Below are 25,218 nucleotides of genomic sequence, written 5' to 3' on the forward strand. Positions count from 1 at the left end.
AATTTCTCCAGCATTGTCTCTATTGTGTAATTGTCTCCCCAACTTGTCTTGCCCCATTTTCTCATGTGTAATCTGTCTTCATAAATGTCAACTGAGAAGCATGTAAGCAGACAATGGGCTCTATTCATACAGAGACAAAAGATCATTTGAAGTATAATTATAGATGTGAGTATCACTTCTCTGCTTGGAAAACTAGGAGGATAAAAGACTGGCATTTGGTAAATCAGTGCACCACAACTATTGGGTGAAAAGTAAAAATAAAGTCATAAATTGCTAATTTTTTTATCAAAGTATAGTTGATTTTAAATGTGTTAATTTCTGCTGTACAGCAAAATGACTCAGTTATACATAAATATACATTCTTTTTTATATTCTTTTCCATTACGGTTTATCCCAGGACATTGAATATAGTTCCCTGTGCTGTACAGTAGAACCTTTTGTCCATCCATTCTGTATATAATAGTTTGCATCTACTAATCCCAAATGCCCTGTCCATTCCACCCCGCCCCCCCCCCCCACCTTGGCAACCATAAGTCTGTTCTCTATGTCTGTGAGTCTGTTTCTGCTTCATAGATAGGTTCATTTGTGTCATATTTTAGATTCCACATATAAATGATACCATATGGTATTTGTTTCTCTTTCTGACTTACTTCACTTAGTATGATAATCTCTAGTTGCATCCATGTTGCTGCAAATGGCATTATTTCGTTCTTTTTTTATGGCTGAGTAGTATTCCAGTGTACATTTGTACCACATCTTCTTTATCCATTCATCTGTCTCTGGACATTCAGGTTGTTTCCATGTCTTGGCTATTGTGAATAGTGCTGATATGAACATAGGGGCGCATGTATCTTTTTGTTTATAGTTTTGTCCAGATACATGCCCAGGAGAGGGATTGCTGGATCATATGGTAATTCTGTTTTTAGTTTTCTGAGGAACCTCCAGACTGTTTTCCATAGTGGCTACACCACCTTACATTCCCACCAATAGTGTAGGAGGGTTCCCTTTTCTCCATACCCTCTCCAGCATTTGTTACTTGTAGACTTTTTAATGATGGCCATTCTGACCAGTGTGAGGTGGTACCTCATTGTAGTTTAGATTTGCATTTCTCTAATAATTAGCCATGTTGAGCATCTTTTCATGTGCATATTGGCCATCTGTATGTCTTCTTTGGGGAAATGTTTATTTAGATCTTCTGCCCACTTTTTGATTGGGTTGTTTTTTTGTTGTTGAGTTGTATCGGCTGTTTGTATATTTTGGAAATTAAGCTCTTGTCAGTCACATTGTTTGCAAATATTTTCTCCCATTCCATAGGTTGTCTTTTCATTTTGTTTATGGTTTCCTTTGCTGTGAAAAAGCTTGTAAGTTTGATTAGATCTCATTTGTTTATTTTTGTTTTTATTTCCGTTGCCTTGGGAGACTGACCTAAGAAAACATTGGTAAGATTTATTTTTTGTCTATGTTCTCTAGGAGTTTTATGGTGTCTTGTCTTATATTTAAGTTTTTAAGCCAGTCTGAGTTTATTTTTGTGCATAGTGTGAGGGTGTGTTCTCATGCATTGCTAATTTGCTTAACTGTTTCTTTTTGAAAGTGTAAATACTCCTATAAATAAGAGATAATCAGTGGATAGAGTTGCTCTAGCTTTTTAAAAAGCATCCAACAAACCTCTTCAGAGGAGCGAAAAAATTAAGGAGAGAGAGAGAAAAGGAAAGAAAGAAAGCAAATGAGCTATTAAGCTAACCTGGAAGAAATGCTTCATCAAGCAAAAAGAGCTAAACTAAAAGAGCACACAGTGTAAACATAGAAAAACTCTCCTTTGTTTGGTCAGATAATCACAGTGAAGTAGCAGTAATGCTAGGGGAACATTTTACCAAGTGTGTTTTTTCTTTTTAGTAAATGATCTGTGTTCAAAAAAAGACTACAGAGAGTGATCTCCAAAGGTGTAAGTAACTACTTAACTCTTCCTGGCAATTATACTGAAATTCAGACTTGTTAAAATGTTGGAGGGTGGCTGTAGCAGAATGAAATGGTCAGCAAATCCTCTCCCCAGCAAACATACATAACACTGGACAAATTGTCAAAAACAACCACTTCAGATCTCTGGAAATAAACCAAAGGCAAATAACAAATTGAGTAACATTTATTCATGAAAACCTGGTAGAAATGCAGGTAAGAACAGTGAGCGTCTAAGGCATTCTTGCCCATGGGATGTTCCCTTAAACCTCCAGCTTTGCTGTGTGAAGGAAAAATTGCACCAGACAGTTAAATAGGCAATGAAGGCTTTATTGAAGTCTACAGTAAGGGAGAGGGACTGAATTCACCCCCACTGAAACAAAAAGCAGAAGAGTTTTTAAACACTGGGGTGAGCTAGTGGAACAGTACTAGAGGTTGTTAGAGAGGGAAGTTGGTCAATGTGATTAGGCCATCTGTGTTTGCTAATTGGCACTGATATAAGTTAGGTTCCTGTCGTCCCAGAGAGACTAGGAGATAGGGGTGTTATCTTTCTTGATGATCACATTTCAAAGGGATGGCTCTCACATCCTTGAGAAAGATATTCCTGTGCTGTAAAGCTGGAAAGAGTCTAAGAGAAGACTTGCATCTCAAAGGGACATAAAAAGAATTTACAGTTGCAAGTTTTCTAAAATCAATGCTCTGAGGAAAGGGGGAGCAGAGGCTTATATTCAGGAATAAACTTTTTTAAGGTTTAATCAAGCTGAGGGGAATGTTAAGGCTGCCTTGGTCAGTCAGAGTGGTGGTTTTACCAGGGAGAGCTTAGCAATGAAAACCAGAGGCCCCTTGTGACCAGAGTATGCTGACTTAATTTGGAGTGGAGTGTGAAATCCATGGTTAAAGGTGTGGTCAGTATATTTAGTTGGAAATGAATGGGGAAGCCTATGGCTTTCCTACTTTGAGGTTGCGGTCCCAGGTGGGTGAGGGGCAGACTAACTTAAAATTTAATGGAGATATCAAGTATCTTTTCCGACCACAACGCTATGAGACTAGATATCAATTACAGGAAAAGATCTGTAAAAAATACAAACACATGGAGGCTACACAATACACTACTTAATAACGAAGTGATCACTGAAGAAATCAAAGGGGAAATCAAAATTTAATGGAGAGATTCCAAAAATAAGAGAGCCATAGAAGGGCTAGATAATGTCTCCAAGTATGCCAGACATGTGCAGGGACGATCCAAGAAGGCCCAGTAGAAATTTAAAACTGGTTATATATGAAAACTTTCTGAACTTGAATGTGCGATCCAGCTCATACACAGATCCATCAGCAGAGGGTGGAAGTCAAAAGGGCTCAGAGTGTTTGATCACAAACGCTGCTCAAATCTTTGGCTGACCATTAAACAGTGTAATTATAGGTGTGACCCTAATAGCCATGCTAAAGACAAAAATAAGAATTAAAAAAACAAACAAACAAAAATAAACAAGTCCGAACAGAAACATCAGTGACTGCAATCCAAGAGAAGATAGAGTCCTCAGATTAAGTTCAGGCAATTTATCGAGACAGCAAAGATGACAAAAAGACTCCTGAGGCATGTGGGGAAGCCTGAGGATAATATATTGCTACAAAACATAATACAAAATGTTCAGTTTTCAGCAAAAAAGTATGAGACATACAAAGAAACAGGAATGCATGACCCATGCTCAGGAGAAAACAACAACAATCAATTAATCAATAGAAACTGACTCTAATGGGGTCCAGATACTGGATTTAGCAGATAAAGACATCAAAGCAACTGTCTTAAATATTTTCAAGAATGAAAGAAAACGATGTTCCATAAACTAAAGAAAAATATGATGACAGGGACTCAACAAATAAATAACTGAAATAAGAAATATAAAATAGAGAATTAAACAGAAATTCTAGATTTGAAAATATGGGAACCGAAATGAAAAATTCAGTAGGTGAACTGTGCAGTTTGACTCTACATATGGATTTGAGATAGTAGAAGAATCAGTGAGCTGGAAAATACATCAGTGAAAACTATCCAGTCTGAAGACTAGTAGGTAAAACAGATAGGAGAAAAATGAACAGTCTCAGAGACCTGTGGAACGCAATTAAGCATTTCTATTTGTAATAGCAGTCCCAGAAGGAAAAAAAGACAATGGGTCAGAAAAAGTGTTTGAAGAAATGATGGCTGAAAATTCCTCAATTTGAGGAAAAACATTAATTTACAGATCCTAGATCAACAAAGTTGTAGTAAGTTTAAGACAAAGAGATCCACACCTAGACACATCACAAACTACTGAAAGTCAAAGAGAAAGAGAAAATCTTGGAAACAGCAAAAGAAAAACGACTCATTTGTACAGGGTAATGACAAAACAATGGCTAACATCTCATCAGAAATAATGAAGGCCAGAAGAAAGCAGAATGATACGTATAAAATGCTGAAGTAAAAACTATGGAGCAAGAATTCTTCATAGAACAAAACTATTTTTCCAAACATGAAGGAAAAATACACACATTTCTCCACAAAGATTAGGAGAATTTGTTGCTAGCACATTTGCCTTAGATGAAACAATAAAGGAAGTCTTTCAGGCTGAAAGAAAATGACACCAGAAAGTAACTCAAATCCACAAGAAGGAATAAAGAGCATCTTCAAATATGTAAGTAAATATAAGAGAACATATAAATATACAGTCATATCTTTTCTTCTCTTAATTTCTTTAAAAAAACACAAGTCTCTAAAACAATAATTATAAAACTCTGTACTGTTTGGCTTATAACATATAAAGATGTAATATATATGACAATAATTGTAAAAAAGAGGGGGAGGGAATGGAGTTATTAACTTGTAATAGAGTGTGAAGATCTAAAATCACATTGTATTCCCTACAGTAACCACTGTAATAAAACAATACACAAATCAATAGAGGAATTAAAATTGTTCATTAAAAATATTTTTAAAGCAGTAAATAATTAACACAAGAGCAAAAAGGAAATGAGACATACAGAAAAACAAATAGCAAAATGGCAGATATAAATTCAACCAAATCAGGACTTCCCTGGTGGCGCAGTGGTTAAGAATCCTCCTGCCAATGCAGGGGACATGGGTTCAAGCCCTGGTCCAGGAAGATCCCACATGCCGTGGAGCAGCTAAGCCCGTGCACCACAACTACTGAGCCTGCATGACACAACTACTGAAGCACGCGCACCTAGAGCCCATGCTCCACAACAAGAGAAGCCACTGCAGTGAGAAGCCCACGCACCACAGCAAAGAGTAGCCCCTGCTCGCCGCAAGTAGAGAAAACCCGCGCACAGCAATAAAGACCCAATGCAGCCATAACTAACTAACTAACTAACTAAATAAATAAATAATTCAACCAAATCAATAATTACATTAAATATTAATGGATTAAACACATTGCAAAAGCTTGGAAATTGTCCCCCCAAATTCATGTCTGCGTAGACTTCAGAATGTGATCTTATTTGGAAGTAGGGTCTTTGCAGAAGTAGTCAAGGTAAGAGAAGGTCATAATAGATTAACCTGTGTCCTAATCCAGTGACTGGTGTCCCTATAAGAAGGGGAAAAATTGGAGACACTGACAGACACACTGGGGAGAATGCCATGTGAAGACAGAGGCAGAGATTGGAGTGATGTGTCTACAAGTTGAGGGACACCAGAACTGCCAGCAACCACCAGAAGCCACAAGACAGCCACAAGAGGGAACAGATTCTCCCTCAGAGCCTCTAACAGAAACCAACCCTTCTGGCACATTGATTTGGACTTTCGGCCTTGAGGACTAAGAGAGTATAAATTTCTGTTGTATTGAGCCACTCAGTTTGTGGTATTTGGTAATGGCAGCCCTGGGAAATTAATATACACTCCAATTAAAAGACAAAGATTGTCTAACTGAGAGGAAAATGCAAGATCCAACTATATGTGGTATATAAGGAATACAGTTTAGCTGTAAAGATACAGAGTTTGAAAAAGATATCCCATGTCAATAGTCATCATAAAATAGAGTGCCTAGATTCATATGAGACAAAATAAACTTTCAGACAAGAAATATCACTAGAGAAAAAGTGGCATTTCATGATGAAAAATGGTTACTACATGAGGAAGAAGTTTAAAAAATTAATGTGTGCACATCTAAAAACAGAGCCTCAAAATACATGAAGCAAAAACTGACAATACTGAAAAAAGAAATAGACAATTCAACAATTAGAGTTGAAGATTTCAATGCCTCACTCTCAATAATTGATAGAACAACTAGACAGAAAATCAGTAAGGATATAGAAGACTTGAACAACCCTGTCAGCCAACTTGACATAATTTACATTTACAGAACACTCAACCAAACAACACATTCTTTTCAAGCCCACATGGAACATTCTCCAGGATAGGCCATATGCTAGGCCATAAGTCTCAATATTTTAAAAGGGTTAAAATAATTTTGTATATTCTCAGACTACAACAGAATTAAAATAGAAAACACAGGGAGAAATTTGGGCAATCCCCATATGGAAATTAAACAGCTTACTTCTAAACAATTCATAGGTCAAAGGAGGACTCACAGGAGAAACTGGAAAATAATTTGAACTGTATTAAACAAAAAGATAACATATCAAAGCTTATGAGATGCAGATAAAGCAGTGCTTAGAAAGAAACTTATAACTTTGAATACCATATTAGAAAAGAAGAAAGGTTTCAAATCAATTAGCTTCCATCTTAGGAAACTAGAAAAAAGAAGTGCAAATTAAATCCAAAGCAAGCAGAAGGAAGGAAAAATTAAACATTAGAACACAAACCAATGAAATATAAAACAGAATAATAGAGAAAATCAATGAAACCGAAAATTAGTTATTTTAAAAGACTGACTAAATTGAGAAGTCTAAGAAAAAATAGAGGAGACACAAATGACCAAACTCAGAATGAAAAGTGGGGGGGCATAATAAGTGACCCTATAGAAATTGACACAAGTATAAAGGAATAATATTATGGACAACTTTATATAAAAAATGAAATTAGATAAAATGTAAGAATTCCTAGAAAGAAAAATATAATAAAAATTGACCCAAGAGGAAATAGAATAACTGAATAGACTTATAAGAAATAATGATATTGAATTAGTAATAAAATATCTTCCCATAAAGAAAAACCTAGGCTTAGATAGATTCCTAAGTGAATTCTATAAAATATTTAAAGGAGAACTAACACCAGTCTTATACAAAGTCTTTCAGAAAATAAAGAAGGAATGCTTCCTGAGGTATTCATTGAAGGATACTACCCTGACACCAAAGCCAGGAAAAATATCATTTGAAAATATTTCTAAAAATCAATATGCTCTATGAGTATAGATGTAAAAATTATTAACAAACTGTTAACAAACCAAATTCAGCAACATATAGAAAGGATTATATACCATAACCAAGTGATATTTATCCCAGGAAGTCAAGGTTGATTTAACATCTGAAAATTAGTTAATGTAATACACCATATTAATAGAATAAAAGATAGCCACCACACAATGATCATAAGAAAAACAGAAAAACATTTAACAACATTCAGTGTCCATAGAAAAAGAGAGAGAAAAGAAAGAACTCTCAGTAACCTAGATAGGGATTTCCTCCAACTGATCAAGGGCATCTATTAAAAATATCTGTGCAAAACCTACAGCTAACATAATCCTTAATAGTGAAAGACAGAATGCTTATCCTTTGAGATTGAAAGGTCCACTCTTACACTTCTGTTGAACATTGCACAAGAAATTCTAGCTGGTGCGATAGGCAAGAAAAAGAAATAAAAGGCGTACAGATTAGAAAGAATCAAAAATATCTTTGCTTTCAAATGACATTATCCCATATGTAGAAAGCCCTAAGGAGTCTACAGAACTAATAAACAAGTTTAGCATGGTTTCTGGGTACAAGATTGTCACACAAAAGTCAATTGTATTTCTACATAGTGGTAATAAAAAACATGAAAATGATATTAAGAAATTAAGAAAATGATTCTATCAAAAAGAAAAATATTTAGGAATAAATTTAGGAAAAGTGGTGCAAGACCTATACATTGAAAATTACAAAACATTGCTGAGAGAAATTAAGGAACATCTGAATAAAAGATGAGATAGTTTATGTTCATGAATTGAAAGACTTAATATTATTAAGATGCCACTTCTTCACAAATTGATGCTTAGATTTAATAGATTTAATTCAATCCTTATCAAAACTCCAGCAGGATTTTTTTGGTAGAATTTGACAAGCTAATTATAAAACTTACATGGAAATGCAAAGGATCTAGAAAAATCAGAACAATTTTTGAAAAAAGAATAATGTTAGAGGGCTTACAGTATCCAGTTTCAAAACTTACCATAAAATTCCAGTAATCTCAAAAACATAGTACTGGCGTAAGATAGACACACAGAGCAATGAAACACAATAGAAAGTCCAGAAAAACTCCTTACATATGTGGTCAATTGATTTTTGACAAAGATACCAAGGCAGTTTAATAGGGAAAGGATAGTCTTTTCAACAAAAGGTGCTGAGACAGTTGGTCCTAGCTGGGACAAGAAATACTGCTGGGATAATGCCAAAACACAAAATGAAACAAGACAAAACATGAACTTAGACCCTTACCTCATGCTACACAAAAATTAAGTGAAAACATTACAGAGGAAAATATTTCTAATTTTTGATGAGGAAAATATTTCTTAGAATCTATGATTCCCAAAGCACTACATAGAAGAAAAAATGATACATGGGATTTTATCAAAATTAAAAAAAAAATTGTTATTCAAATGACAACATTAAAAAAATGAAAAATTATATACTGGGAGAAAATATTTACATTATGTATCTAATACCAGACTTGTATCCAGAATATGTAAAGAACTCTTACAACTCAATAAAAATTAATCCAATGAAAAATGGGCAAAAATTTGAACAGATACTTCACCAAGGAAGATATATGAATAGCTAATCAGCACATGGAAAGATGCTACACGTCATTAGTCATTAGGGAATTGCAAACTAAAACCACAATATGATGCTACTGTGAGCCCACTAGAATGGTTATAATCAAAAAGACTGAAAAAAAAAATGTGTTGGTGAGGATGTTGAGAAAATGGAACTCTCACACATTGCTGACTGGAATATAAAAAGGTATAGCCACTTTGGAAAACAGTTTGGCAGTTTTCTTAACATAAAACCCAGTCATTCTACTTTTAGGTATCTATACAAGAGAAATGAAAACAGATCCATACAAAGGCTTGTAACTGAGTGTTCATAGCCATATCATTCTCAATAGCAAGAAAATTGAAATACACATGTATATTGACTACTGAATAGATAAAATGTGGTATATGCATGGGATACTATTCAGCAATTAAAAAGGAGCTAACTACCCACACATGCAACAATGGGAATGAACCAAAAAAACATTACACTACGTGAAAAGACCAGACACAAAGACCACATACTTTACAATCCCATTTGCATGAAATTTCTAGAAAAGGAATTTCTATAGAGACATAAAGCATATCAGTGGTTGCGTAGGGTTGGCAGTGGCAGTGAGAATTGACTGCAAACAGACACAAGGAATCTGGATTCTGGTGATAGTTACACAAATCTATAAATTTATTAAATATCATTGAACCATAGAATTACAATAGATGAATTATATGGTGTGTAAAGTGAAGCTGTTACAAAAAATTTGCCATATTCTCACAAGTGCATGTAAATTCATAAGAATTAGGAAGATGAACTTCATGTGGGCATGCGGAAGGAAGTTGATTTAGGTTAAAAGAAAACAAAACAAAACAAAACTGGATTTGAGGTATTAACCAGGATGCAGGAGAAAGATGTAGACATCATTGTGATGTAGACATTATTGCAGGTTTTCTCCTAAACCTATCAGCTCAAATTATGGAATAAAATAAAAAGGAAAAGAAAATGTTTTAATAATAAGTGTTGCTAAGTAGGTTATAATGAAGTAACCCCCTTTGCTATATTACATGTAAACATATTTTACATGTATATTAAATTTATGCTTCATGATTGTCTTTTTGAGGCCAAAGGGGAAAGCTACACTACAGTGAGAGGGGTTTAATATTTCCTTTGAAGAGATGGAAATTTGCAGTGTTAATTCTTGCAGTATAGATGGGGACTGAGATGAAATCAGAACTTGGGAGGTGGGCCTTAGAAGGGAATTAAAAACTCTCAGTTCTCTCTGGGCCTTGATTTTGGAGTCTTTGGGTCATGATGGAGACATGCAGAAGTCTAGTGGAGACCACAGAAGGTCACTGACACAATGCAGTTATATTAAAAATAAAATGATTTCATCTGAGATCATGAAACCTGAAAAGAAACTTAAAAACAATAACCTGGGCAGAGTTTATTCAGTTCTATTCTCAGGACATGGTATAAGTTTAAAATGAGAAAAAAAGATTTATAAAACACTCAGATTAATGTATTGGTGGGTGAAGAAATTGCTGAACTGAAATTACCTGGGTTGGGATAGGATTGTGTGTCCTTTATTTCATCACTTGCTCACCATTTGCTCCCCAATCTCCACTAGCACAAGCACACTGCCTGGCCCACACTAGACTGTCAGTCAAGAGTTGGTGCATGAATGAGCCCTCATAATTTTCAAGGTATTTCCCCCCCGGGTGATTGATATTTTAATCATTAACTTATCTAATATTCCACATCTGTTGGGAAACACTGACCTATAAAATGCCTCTTGGTGTCACTTGTGGATGGGCCTCATAAACAGGCCATTAAGGTAGCTGAGTTTGGCATTTCTCACATTTTTATAACCAGCCCCTCAAAACATATTCCTCCTGCACCCCCTCTCCTACTCTATTTCCCATTCATCTCACTAGATATTTGGCATTTATGCGTCTACTTCTATTTAGGTAGAATTAGTCATCCTTATATTGTCATGTCCATATCACTGTGCCTATAGTTATTTATCGTTCTTATGTGCTCGGTCATGATTTCTTCATGATTTTCATTTTTTTAAATAAATTTATTTATTTATTTATTTATTTATTTAATTTATTTTTGTCTGCATTGGTTCTTTGTTGCTGCACGTGGGCTTTCCCTAGTTTCAGCGAGTGGGGACTACTCTTGGTTGCAGTGTGCTGGCTTCTCATTGCAGTGGCTTCTCTTGTTGTGGAGTACGGGCTCTAGGCACATGGGCTTCAGTAGTTGTGGCACACGGGCTCAGTAGTTGTGGCTCGCGGGCTCTAGAGCGCAGGCTCAGCAGTTGTGGCGCATGGGCTTAGTTGCTCCGCGGCATGTGGGATCTTCCCAGACCAGGGCTCGAACCCGTGTCCCCTGCATTGGCAGGCAGATCCTTAACCACTGAGCCACCAGGGAAGCCCTCTTCATGATTTTCTTGTAACCTCATTGTACTGTAAGCATTCTAACATATCTGAAAATGTGTTATACAATGTGAAGCACTGACCAAATATTTGGTATTAAAGCTACAAAGCTAAAGTCAACATTTTGAGGACAATGGGTCAACTTAGATTGGATTCTTTCTAAAATTCTACATCTACTTACGGTATAAGAAAACTTAGTAGCAATGGAACAGGAAATGATCATGTGAAGGTAAGCTATGATTACAGATACACTTTGTACTACAATTGGGGTATTAAGTTTACTCAGTAAGTTAGTGTATTTTGCTCAGCTTTATGTTTCGTTGTTTGAGAAACACAGCATAAAGTGTAGAATTAAAAGCCAGCCTCATTGCAATTTGTTTTTATAGCATAGTGCAAAACAACCAAAGCTGAAAGTACATTTAGGCACCGAGACTTAAATCCCTAAAGGTAAGAAAGTAGTTCCATAAGCAGCTGTGATCAGGAATTCTGAGTTTATTTGCTTGTGGCAAAAATAAAAGTACCAACTCAGTAAGTTTTAATTTATAGGCATCTACACCAGATAGCCTTTGGGCACTTCGAACAAAACTGACTAAAAATAAAATTTAGTAAAATAAAACCTAATCTGCCCCATTCTGCATTCACGTCAGGGAATATAAATTCCCCAACTGGCTAGAGGAGTGATTTCTCCATGTCACCTCTAGGTTCTTCCCTGAAATGGTAGCTTTGCTTTGCTCTAAAAGAGACTCATGATTGGCTACATTCCTGGACACTTGAGCATGTGAAAGAGAAGCTAGGGATGGTCATTCCACCCCCAGAAGGTTTTCGGATAACCACGGCTTCACCTAATCTGTGGTCAGGCAAACAGGCAGAGCTTCTCTGTTCTTACCCATGGGTAATATTATTTGCCCCTTTTGTCTAGCAGCAACATCCTTTACATATTCATATATAAAGTTTTTATATATATATGGTATATACATATATATGTATATACATGTATGTATACATGCATATGTGTATATATATATATATATATACATATGTATGTGTGTGTGTGTGTGTGTGTTAGGGGGCTGGTACCTAACATGTACCTGAACAGCAGCAAATTCTATGGTTCTATCACTGGATATATGATCTACTGAAAATCCGTATTCATGCAGAATATAAATATAATAGAACAAAAAGACAGGTGTGTGGGTCTGACCTTGAAAAGAAGGTCTTTTCATTGCAGGGCCTTCTTACCTCACATTTGCTTCTTCCAGGGTCTCACTTGTAAATTCCAGTATGTCAGCAGCTGTCCCCACAAACATAAGGAGAAGTTGAGAGAGTTGATCCCGAGTAATCCCGCCTCCAATGGGTAGAAGCCATCTTCCAATTATTAGCATTAGCAGGAATGTCTGATGGAGTCCCAAAGTCCAAACTTTCTCGCATACTGTAGATAAGTTATTTACAAAAACTTTGGCCTGTTTAACAGAAATGTCATACAGACAGAAGGATTATGAGCTACCACCTTAGAGAGAGAGGCCTTCTACACCATGGCTGTCAATCAAGAGTTAGCTTTTGTGGAAGGTCATTTTCAGAAAATGATTCTTCACTTAATAAAGAAAGTAAAACTCTTTTCAACTGAGCACTCTAAAAAAAAAAAAAATGCTAATGTGGTCCTTAAAATGGGGCAACCTTATAACTGAAAGTAATTTAAACCTTTCGCTTACTAGGGGCATTGTACTATATGATATTTTAAAAACCAGTTTTGCAGTGTTTTATAGATAATTTATCATTTCATCAGTCTCTGTAACCAGTATAACACATAGCAACATTTTTTAAATTCCATATTAAAATTTAAAAATTCCTGTATTTTTCTTTTATAGATTTCAAATCGGAATTTACTAATCTGGTAATATTTTTAGCATGGTACAAATCTTCTCTTCTGAGTTTTATTGCTATAAAACACTATATCAAAGGAGAAAATATAAAATAGTGTTTATTCATTACCTAAAAGTAAAGAAAGAGAGTAACTATAAGGTTATTTTTATTCTGAACATTTAACATATTATTCAAAAATTCATAAGCTAGCAACCAAATTTTATTCTGCCCTTATTCTTGGACTCCGAGAAAAATTTACATCCCATTCATGTATTCTGGATGCCATCTCTTGCCCACTTAACTTCTAAATAACTTTTAAAGTATATTATTGGCCCTATCAGTTATGATCTTCTAAAGACTACAAGGGTGTAGATCTCAAGTGGATTGGATAGTGATTCCAACGGATGTATACAAGTGACTTAACTATATTTGTGCAAAATTTATTTACCCCTCTTGATCACGTGCTGATGTCAAGTGTAAAGATTAAGGGAGGATAAAAGACAAGGCAGGATGCTAACCTGATTGAAGCCATGAATGTAGATCAGTAACCTTTCATTTGCACACTTCTTTGTATATCTTCTGTGAGACTTTTCACTCACACATTTTATTTAATTCTTGGAGGAAGCATACTAGCAGGGTTAATATTTTCAATTGTCAGATGATAAACTGAGAGACAGTGAGATCGATTTGTTCAAAGTGATATGGGTAAGCTGTGATTGAAGGTTGAAGTAGTTCTGTTAAACCTCACAGAATCGGTAGCCTGTCTTATTGTTGAAAACATGGTTCAGTGGTAGGGGCCTTGGCCTTGAGTCTCTCCAGTATATCATTTTCTAATAGGTCATGGTTAGTTTGCCAAATATCAAGCATGAGAAGAACAAACAAGCAATTCTATTTTGGCTGGAAACCTTCCCTGATTTATTAACATAAACACCTAAAAAATATATAGGGCAGATCCCAATCTTTCCATTATATCATTCCTTCACAAATGTATGTATCTCTCTTTGTACGTAGATTGTCTGATCTAAGTGTTAAAGGTTCCTTAATACTGCAGGTTAAATATATTTATTAATGTGTATAAGATATATATGCCTATTATGCAAGTTAAATATGTTTAATAATATTTTTAAATACAAATTATCTTGTGAATTCCTGAGCCAAACAATTGGCAAATTTCCCTAGGAAAGAATGAGCTGAAAGGTATAGAGTATGTTATCCTCACCAAGTGAAAAGGTGATCTGCTAGATCCTTTAATATACAGTGAGAAAGCTCTCACCGTCTCAATGAGATCATCCGCTCTGTTGGTTTGTTCAGTTGACAACAGAGTTTGATTGAAGTCTTCTTTGGTGCTGGTGTTCTTTGACATTCCTTCAGATTGGCTACTGCAATACTAAGAAGTGTTTTAAAAGGCAATATGTTAAAAAATATCACAGTAGGTAGAGTTTAAGACAGCTTCAGTGTGTCTAAGAGATTATGAGCAATTATGTGATGTTTCTATAGTATGCATAAACATTTCTGAAAATCAGAATATAGGCTTGAGATAGAAAACCACTTTTCAGTTAATATGAGAAAAGAGTCAACTGTACATGTCTTATTTTTCCACAAGTCTATGAGGATGTAGATGCTCTGAGTTCATTGTGGAGAGCTGTAGAATTTATGGATCGATCACTGTGATCCCTTCCTTGAACCCTGGAACAATTATAAAACAAACCAACAACCAATGAAAGCATGTATGATCCTGGTCAAAGCATTCATGCTAAGATTTTGTTTCTTGTCCAGAGCCTCTTTATCTAAAATACCATTTTGCTAATATAGATAATTCAATTACTTTCAATCATGCCTGTTAAGCACTGTAACAACCCCCCCCCAAATAATAATAAATTAACATATTCACGCACCAACATATACATCTTGTGTCACTTTAGAAGTCAGTGTAGGTTTATAGAAAATTTAGCAATAGCCCTAAAATAAATGGCATTTTTTCCCCTTCTTGTTCTTTCATTTTGCATGCAAATTTCTACAAGTGAACTGTAGGTGATTTTTATCCAGCCAGATGCTGGGAATCTGAGGTACAGAAAGGAAGAAAAAAGTACATAAGAGAGGAACGGGGTGGCACTTGAAAATGTAACTGTAGCCAATGATTATTTCACAAATGGGTAAAAAAAAAAAAAAAAGGTTGATTTTTTTTAAAACATCTGCAGAGCAAACATACTTTTGAAACACATACGCAAACACACACACACATGATCACACATTTGGATTTAGAGAGAAATTATTACTTTTTAAATGCTAACACTGTGAGAAGTATATTTTTCTTAATTATTCTGGATACTTCATCATTCTATGAGCTACTTGGAAAAGGAGAAAAGAAAGTCTGTCAAGAAGCTATTTTTTTCCTCCCTTCCATCAAAACAACTAGTGTTACAGGTGAAATGACAAGAATAATTAAGAAAAATGGCCATGTTCCATAACTCTAAAAACAAAAATGCAGTTGTTTGTACCCTTTTTTTTTTTTTGTACAGCTAAGGCTCTGAGAAAAGATAATAAAGATAACAAATTAAATCTTTGAACCAAGCAACAAATCTTCATTGCAGAGGAGTTTTGTGACTCTATCTAAGAACCTAATGTGCAATAGGAAACAAATTTGACCACTTCTTTTACAGGCATGAAAGCAGATTGTATATTAAAAATGGTGACCCTGATATGTTTTTTTACATTCTTATCACTAAAAATCCATAGACATCTTGTTATTTTTAAAAAATCATCATCTATACTGCAGCGTAAGATAACTTGATAGCAAATAGTTTTGTAGTTCATGTTATGGTATAAAGACCTGAGTCCCTCTTTATTCTTAGAACTCTATTTATTATAAATTGATGCGACTTTCCTTTAAGTGGCAGCTGCCTTAGGACTGCAAAGAACAGTGGGTTTGACTCCTAAGACCTAACCTGACTTGTATTGTTTTTATGGTAATATTGTTTACATTCAGCATTGTATAAGTGAGCTATGTGGATGATCTGGGTGCCAACAAGTCACTTTTTCATTGGCTATGTCTTAAAACTTTTAATAGCTTCAAAAATACTCCGTTGGGTCAACCAGACTGTGACACCGTCAAGACCAGAAAATTTCCATTGCTTTATTTGTGCCACTTCATAAATAGACTTGACTAAGAGTTAAGGTCATAATTGTTGTCATAAGCATTTTGTTTCCATTCAGGTAGACCCAGCCAGATTCAGAAATGAAGGTACAGAATTGACCATCTAGGAGAAATGTTTTCATGAAATAGGTCAGGATGTTTTTCTAATGCCAAGTCATAGGGCATTTAGGGTGTAGAGTAAAGGGAAAATGTGAAAGGAAATTCAATTATCCTTTCCCATCATGAAAAATCCAGATGATTTTGACACAAATTCCTGTAAAACATAGAACACATAATTGAGAAAGGCAGTGTGGTTTAATGCACTAGGGGTCAAGACTCAGGTTCTAAGCCCCAGAACTGTGGTTGATTAGCTGTGTGGCCTTGGGAAAATTACTTAACCCTTCTTAGTCTCAGGGTCCTCTTCTATAAAATAGAAATCCATATACCATGTCTAACTTAAGGAGTTGCTGGGTGTATAAATGAGAAAATGTATCTGAAAATACTTCGAAATAAAGGGACCATATGAAAAAAGTGATTATTATCATAACCAAAATTTCCTACATGAATGGACTAAGAATTTCTGTACCTTCCTTTATTCTGCCATTTCTTATTTCTTTAAACGCAATTCCAATACTTTTTTGTCTCTCTCTCACTTTTTTCTACTTCTGTCTCTGCCCACCCTGCCCAGTTCAATCACTGGGCATTCGTTTTAATTCTCAGTGTCAAAATGAGTCAAATCCATTACTACTAAAGGTCCAATTTCTTTTGTAGTGTGAAAATTAGAGAGGTACTGCCCAGGGCTCAAAAATCTTTTTTTTCTTAAAAAGAGAGCTTTTGGTTGCATGCTATTTGTTGTAATAGGATTGGACCTGTATATCAATTAACTGTGCAACGCATTTATATTATAAAAGCATTTGGGGAAATGAATTGTTATCGTGGATGATAGCCACGTCATAGAAATAGATGTGAAGGAAAAAAATGATTCAAATCACCAGAGCTTATTTTCATACCTCTGAAAGCAGTAAGTAGTAAGGAAATTGAAACAGTCCCCTAATCCTTATGGTACAGTTTTTAAAAGCTATGATCACTTGAACCAACCAATCTACTGTGACAAAAATACTTTTGCTACAAACATAGAGAGCGTCTTTGACTTCAGTGTTTTTTAAACAGGAGATTTAGGCAGACAGATGTTTCCTTCATGCCTACATCATTGGTACATGCTTGTGGAATTCAGAAATAGTCTACAGAACTAAATTCCCCTCTGTGTGCCTAAAATTTGGAGCGAGTATTTTCCAGATAAGGTTTGAATATCTGAAACATATATCAGAGGCTTAACTTTGCTATAAAATGACCAACTGTAGCAAAGAAATCTGTGAAACAGTCTCACAGATTTTACCAGTAAACGTCCTAAAATAATATTATAACTACTGTAAAACATGTGAACCTGTAACCTGCACCCTGAAGATGTGAAGTACAGGCTGCAGTCCGATGGACTTCGCCAACTGGCCCTCCCAGTGTTGTACAAGAGCATTTACAACAATCAATGACCGAATCCAGCCGAGAGCCTGCTACCTTGGGTTGCCCAGGCAAGAAGCAACTCACTTAAAAATCAGTACCTCCCTCTGTATCTCCCTAATATAGCTTAGGGACTCTTATTGGAAGCCACTGTTTGCTTTCTAGGTCAGTGTGGTCTTAATACAGAGAGCCCACCCTTCCTGACGGTGGGTCCCCTGGCTCCTCTCCTTTACCCTTATTTCGGGTCCCTAGGGTGAAATTCCTATTTTACTAAGACAGTTCATAGGACCCTCAAAAGTGAATCTCCTGTAACCTGCAAAGCCTGTATTTTAAGACAGACTATTTCAAATAGCCCCTCCAAGTTTGATTGTATTTGTATAGCTGAGTACAGATGATGGGGTTTCTTTTTTGTTTTTGTTGTTCCTAAAAATGTCATTTTAGAGGATGTTAGATGGCTGAGCCCTGCGCGTTCTTAGCACAATAACTCGTTGAAGCTGCAAGGGTTAAAACCGAAATTGTATATCCCCATGTGAACTGTAGCATATTGGAGGGGAAGTCTTAAGAACAAGATCTCTAACCCAAATTGTTAATGAATGATATAGTCTTAAATCTTAAATGAATGCAACATTTTCATGGGGTTTTACAGATCATGGATTCACTTCCTTTTTGCTGAGGCCTCTTACTTATTCAAATCTTGATAACTCCAGTTCCTTAGAAAAGTGCATTTCTGACAGAAATTGGATTATAATATGAACGTACTTTATTGCTGAGCGTTCCACTTCCCTACTTTCCAAAAGGACATACCTGGGTCTCATGGTGCATTTCAAGAAGCCATAATGATGGAACAATGCTAATCAGATATAAAAATATGGCTGGTGAAAACCTGTGAAAGAGGAAAAAAAAGATAGCTCAGCTTTTACAAAATTTTTTAAAAAGAAAACAAGTGCACATGCCCTGACCACACTGAGTCAGATCATTTTATCTCAAGTGTCTATTTCTAAGGGGGACAAAGCATTATGTGATTCCTGCCATATGGATTATAGAGAAACAAAGTAACTGTAAAAGGCAGTAGCAGCTGTCATTCTCACTGAATTTCTAATCCAATTAATAGCTGTTAATTTTAATATAGTTTAATGGGATAGTGCCAATTAGTTTCAGGCCCCAAACTGGATATTTTGTATTTAACACATTTTACAGAAAGCAAATACAGCAATAGTAAATCTTGGATTTTTGAACATTGTACTTTCAGGAAGATTGGCTACATTCTTCAACATTAACCTGAAATTCTGAGAGCTCAAATAATAACGTACAAAAAGACAAAAATCAGATGATATGGACTGAACGAAATCAACTGGCTTTGTGCGTTTCTGCTAAACCTAGTGCAAATGAAAATACAGGCACATCTCATTTTGTTACGCTTTGCTTTATTGCACTTCACAGATATTGTGTTTTTTACAAAGTGAAGGTTGGTGGCTACTCTGCGTGAAGGAAGTCTATCAGCGCAATTTCTGCAACAGTATTTGCTCACTTTGTGTCTCTGTGTCACATATTTCAAACTTTTTCATTATTATTATATTTGTTATGGTGATGTGTGATCAGTGATCATTGATGTTACTTCCAAGACTCACTGAAGGCTCAGATGATAGCATTTTTTAACACTGAAGCATTTTTTAATTAAGGATATGTGCATTGATTTTTAAAACAATGCACACTTCCGCGATGAAGAGCGGTCCCTGCACCGCGATGAAGAGTGGCCCCCACTTGCCGTAACTAGAGAAAGCCCTCGCACGAACTGAAGACCCAACACAGCCAAAAATAAAGAAATAAATAAATAAAGTAGCTATAAAATTAAAAAAAAAAAAAAAAAAACAATGCACACTTAAAAGACTACAGTATAGTGTAAACATAACTTTTAAATGCACCGGGAAACCAAAAAATTCATGTGACTTGCTTTATTGCAGTGGTCTGGAACTGAACCTGCAGTATCTCCAAGGTATGCCTATACGAACAAACAACAGATGAAGGGTTTGGTATTTTTTTAAAGAGCTATCTATATTAATTATTTTCAGACTCAAAATTCAGAGGGCAATTCAAAGAGAGTGCTTCTGTTTGTAGTCAGACACATCAGGTTCAAATGCTAGTGTTGCCACTGACCTCTACTTCCTAATCCACAAAATGGGAACAGTCATATATTCGCTTAGGCTGCCATAACAAAATACCACAGACTGCATGCCTTCAACAACAGAAATTTATCTTCTCACAGTTCTGGAGGTCAGAAGTTCAAGAGCCTCACATGTCCTTTCCTAAGTGCATACACATCACAAGGAGAGAAAGAGATTTCTCTGTCTCTCCTCTTCTTTCTTTTTTTTTTTTTAATTTATCTTTTGGCAGCATTGGGTCTTCGTTGCTGCACGCAGGCTTTCTCTAGTTGCGGTGAGCAGGGGCTACTCTTCATTGTGGTGTGCAGGCTTCTGACTGTGGTGGCTTCTCTTGTTGTGGAGCACGGGCTCTAGGCGCGTGGGCTCAGTAGTTGTGGCTCGCGAGCTCTAGAGCGCAGGCTCAGTAGTTGTGGTGCACCGGCTTAGTTGCTCCGTGGCATGTGGAATCTTCCCGGACCAGGGCTCGAACCCGTGTCCCCTGCATTGGCAGGCAGATCCTTAATCACTGCGCCACCAGGGAAGTCCCTCTCTTCTCTTCTTATGAGGCCACTAATCTTATTATTTTAGGACCCTACCCATATGAACCTCATTTAACCTTACTGACTTCCTAAAAGCTCTGTCTCTAAATACAGTTACATTGGGGGTTAGGGCTTCAACATATGAATTTTGGGGGAACACAGTTCAGTCCGCAGCTGTCACATTTATCTCACAGGAATTTTTATTACACAGTTGACCCTTGAACAACATGGAGGTTAGGATCACTGACCTTCTGCACAGTTGAAAATCCACATATAACTCTGTAGTCGGTCCTCTGTATCCACAGTTCCACGTCCGCAGATTCAAACAACATGGGACATGTAGTACTATAGTATGTATTTATTGAAAATAATATGTATATAAGTGGACTTGCACAGTTCCAACCCATACTGTTCAAGGGTCAACTGTACTTTCTATAAAGCAGCGCCTGGCAGAGTTGGGCATTCAATAACAAGTAGCTACTACTAGTATAATTATGGAACATTGTGCAATGAAAACATGTCCTTAAAAATTTGAAAGAAGATGAAAATTACATACTTTCCAAATTTATTTCTTCCAATTGCATTTAATTTAGATTGGAATCTTGCTTTATGAATCATCTTAAAGTCAAAATTGTAAGTCAATATAATTTTATTAAAATACTTTTAGTACACATATGTGATGGTTTAAAATGACCTGAAAAACAGAAATGTTAATTGCTCAAAAATAGATTTGTTTGAGATGAAATGCTACGAAATTCATACTCTTATAATCCAGTGGGGGAAAAAGTGAACAAACCTAAATGCAGGAAAATTTTTAGAATGGACTTTTTAAAGGCTGTTAACCCTTTCATTAATATCTCCTTTCAACTTCTGAGGAGAAGAAGGGAGAAAGGGCAAAAGAAAGAGAGTCTTTTAAAAAAATCAGTACTTAGTATGTATAGCTGATTCACTTTTGTTATAAAGCAGAAACTAACACACCATTGTAAAGCAATTATACTCCAATAAAGATGTTAAAAAAAATCAGTATTTAAATGGACACTACCCTACCTTTGAATTCCTGCAAAAAATAATTTTGAAACAAAGGGGTATGGGTCATGATATTCTTAAAATCTGATTTAGACGATGGCTGGGCTGCAGCAAGATATCAAAAGCCCCCATGTTGAACATGCTTTCAAAAAGAAAAGGAACACTTAATGCTTTGACCTTCCATATCAAGGGAAACATCAGGAGAGAATATTTCCTTTGTGAAATTGGGAAAGGAAATGAATTCTGGTTGGAGGGACAGTCAGAATATGTAAATGTCTGTTTGGATACATCAGACGTTGGCTGGACTGCAGTTTTGTTGACTCTCTTGGAATTAATTTTGGGACTAACTCCCCTAACAATACTGTTACAATAATAATCTAGGGAAGCTATAGACTGAACATAACAGCTCTTGAAAGAGGTTAAGAATAAAAAAAAACAATAACCCTTAACATCTTCTATGCATAAGATTTATTTCTATAACTGGAAAAAAATACTATCCTGTTTCAACATATTTCCTCTAACTAGGAATCTAGTTATATTAGAAAACAAAAAACTTCCAAATCCAGGATTTTCTGTGCTGCTTACTACAGAAAATCTAAATTCCCTATCTGATATTCAAAGCCTCCCTTATCTAATCTTATCTCTCCTTCCCCTTCCTCTTCCTTTACCACATCCTATCAAGCTGAGCAACTCAGTAGTTTCAACCTGCTGTGTATTTAAAATGAAACAAAACAAAATGTTTTGGAAAGTTTCCCTCACTTCAGCCCCTCTTCATCAGACCTATTTGATGTAAGTGAAAAGGGGGTGGGAAGAGGGAATCACATGGAACGCCCGAGAATTAATCATATTCAGCTCAAGAGCATATGAGTCCATAGTCTCTCTCCCCCTATTTCCCACCCTCTTAACCCTACACTGAAGAGGATTTGCTGGAATTTCCAAAGACTTCCAGGTAGAATTACCAACGAAATGCCTAGTCTGCAAAGTGGTCAATAGCAAATGAGAATCAGGAGCTTCCTTCCCTTCTCTCTCTCTCTCTCTCTCTCTCTCTCTCTCTCTCTCTCTCTCTCTCTCTCTCTCTCTCTCTCATGGAGAAACTAAAATTCTCTATCATCTAGATAAGTATTAAAACATGTATGATAGGTTTTATTTGGGACATGAAGAAGACATTTCAACCATATGTCGCATATGTTTTATTGGACCATGGGTCCCTGTTAAGAGCAAAGTGCTCTATTGCCCCTTCAGCTTGGACTGTCTGAGAAGAGAGGTTCTGACACGGTTTTTGGAGCAAACGTCCAGTCAAATTATAACTACCAGTTTTGGAAAGCCCTCCTCTTACATCTCTACCCATCAACATCCTTCCTGTATTTTGAAATATAGGAATTAATGGCAGCAATTAATCTTAACTTGTATTTCTCTTGTGACCCAACACATTCTCCACTGTTTTCTTGTTATGTGTATAAATGACTTCGCTTTCCTAATATAAGTTCCTTGAAGACAGATCCTGAGTCATATATATCTTTATGTCCCTTCCCTCTTCCCTCTCCTTCATTTTTTTCCCCTCCTCAGTGGTCTCAGGTGTCTTTTTAAGTCTTTAATTAATGTTTATTGAGCAAATACTTAAATGGTTGAATGCCTGAATTTATAAATAAAGGGAGGATTGAGCAAATGTTGTGAATGGAGGCTGCTGGCATCTACAAGGACATTTTATTCCCATCTCAGCGGGTCTGGTAACAAGTATGCTCCTCTTGTTGTGTCCCTTGAGGAACTGTGACACTGTGGTAGAATTTTCATGAACTTGAGAGACCCAAACTTGAATCTTGCCTCTTCCATTCATTCATCTTTGGAAAGTCGCTACCTTTCCTGAGACTCAATGTCCTTGTCTATGGAAATGGGTATAATAATGTCCACCTCATAGGGTGGTTGTGAGGATTAAATAAGACAGCGTTATGAGCTTGATACTGTACATGCTCGATACATGTGAGTTGCTGCCTCACCCCGGCTCAGCTCTGCAGATACACTCATGGCCACATATTCAGCACCTACACTTAAAGCGGACCCACAGGATACCTGGTTAGAAGATTGTTAACAAATAACATCAATCCCATTTTTAAACTATGGTTCTCAAAACCAAACCTATTTAAGACTCCTTGAATCAAGGGAAGTTGTTTGCAATCCTGTGGACATCATTATGTCTAACTTCACGTTCAAGGTTAAGGCAGTCACTGTCACACAGTCATGGTTGGCGTGGGCTGTTTGCTCATCATGACTTATAAAATGCTGAACCATCAGGGCCCTGCCTGCCTCTTGGTCTCTGTTGCTCTCATTCTTCCTCACTGTGCTCCTATAATGGTGTTTTCTTTCAGTTCTGGAAAAAAGCTAAGTGAGTTCCTAACTCAGGGCTTCACACATGTATTTCTCCCCCTTGAAATACCTCTCTCCCTCAGTTTTCACCTGATTATCTCCTCAAAATTCATGTCAGCTCTATAGGACACCACAGAAAAACCTTCCTTGTCCTTCCAGCCTAAATTAGATCTCCTTGTTACGCTTGTCCTATAGGTAGCACTCTTCACTTTCACCCCATACAGTTTCAAATTTTATAACTATATATATATGTATATGTATATATATGCATGTGTATCTGTGGTCACTAATTGTCTCCCAGCAATTCTGAGTAATACTGGATTGGCCAAAAAGTTCGTTCGGTTTTAAGTAAAAATAGAAGACATTTTTCATTTTCATGAAGACCTTTGTTGAACAACGTATTCGCTAAATGAACGAACGTTTTGGCCAACCCAGTACAAGCACAGAACTGTGTCTGGTCTGCTCAACATTATGCCCTCAGCTCCTTCCACAGCGCTTGGCACATGGTGGGCTCCCCCAAACAGTTAGTGATTTCATAAGGTCCTAGTTGATTTATAATTCCGACTTTCTTGACACTCTGTTGCTGGTTTGACTAGATATCTCTTTTTGAAATATCATCATAAATTGATTCTTATCGGAAGTTTTTCTGAAGGAAACTAATTATTCTGTTCTTGTATGAATTTGGTATTTTTTGCCACTATGAAGTATTTTAATATTTCAAGATGACATTTAGCTGTTACTTATTATTTTGAAGGTTTGTCATGTTCTTGATAGTTCATTGTCAGTGCAATTCATTTTTGGAACCAAGGAGAATGTGAATTCTAAAAATTAAAAACTAAGCCTGATCCCACCTTTTTCTGGGTAATTAACCAAATTGCATGCCCTTTCTTAGGGGCTACAAATCATTTTACTCCAGCTTTCATGTCTTAATTGTATCAAAAGTAAGTAGATGCCAACCACGAGCACTAATACCAGAGAGGGGTCTAGCCATCTCAGAAATAAATCAGGTTTCTGGTTGCTTGTTTATAAAATTATGTTACATTATTCATAGACTGACAAAAACTGATAAATATATGAGTAAATGAATAAGACATGTCCAGGTGGGATATTTTTACAAAATTGATAATACCTGATTACTGATGAGCTATCTGCCCTTGGAAACTCAGATTTATTACAGTTCCAATTATCACTACCCTATCACATATAGAAGATGCCCAACATTAATACTTTAATGCCAAATTGCTTTCCCTTTGCTCAGCTAGTTCTTCTAAATTCAATCCTTCCTAAAGATAATTTTTCTC

General features: G+C 36.1%; 1 protein-coding gene across 3 annotated transcripts in view; it reads right to left on the bottom strand.

Annotated features, from left to right (window-relative positions):
- Nucleotides 1-25,218, bottom strand: part of TMEM26 (transmembrane protein 26) — a 49,499-nt gene that overhangs the window by 11,250 nt on the left and 13,031 nt on the right. For 2 of the 3 annotated variants that reach the window (XM_057530677.1, XM_057530675.1), the window contains exons 2-4: nucleotides 18,658-18,736; nucleotides 14,425-14,592; nucleotides 12,585-12,805 (exon numbers count right to left, since the gene is read on the bottom strand). In XM_057530677.1, the coding sequence (XP_057386660.1) occupies nucleotides 12,585-12,805; nucleotides 14,425-14,592; nucleotides 18,658-18,675 (407 nt within the window). In that variant the 5' untranslated portion in view covers nucleotides 18,676-18,736. The remainder of the gene's footprint in view (nucleotides 1-12,584; nucleotides 12,806-14,424; nucleotides 14,593-18,657; nucleotides 18,737-25,218) is intronic. The other variant, XM_007170838.3, reaches the window with a different exon arrangement.

The sequence above is a fragment of the Balaenoptera acutorostrata genome, chromosome 16 (genome assembly GCF_949987535.1).
Source record: "Balaenoptera acutorostrata chromosome 16, mBalAcu1.1, whole genome shotgun sequence".
NCBI lineage: Eukaryota > Metazoa > Chordata > Mammalia > Artiodactyla > Balaenopteridae > Balaenoptera > Balaenoptera acutorostrata.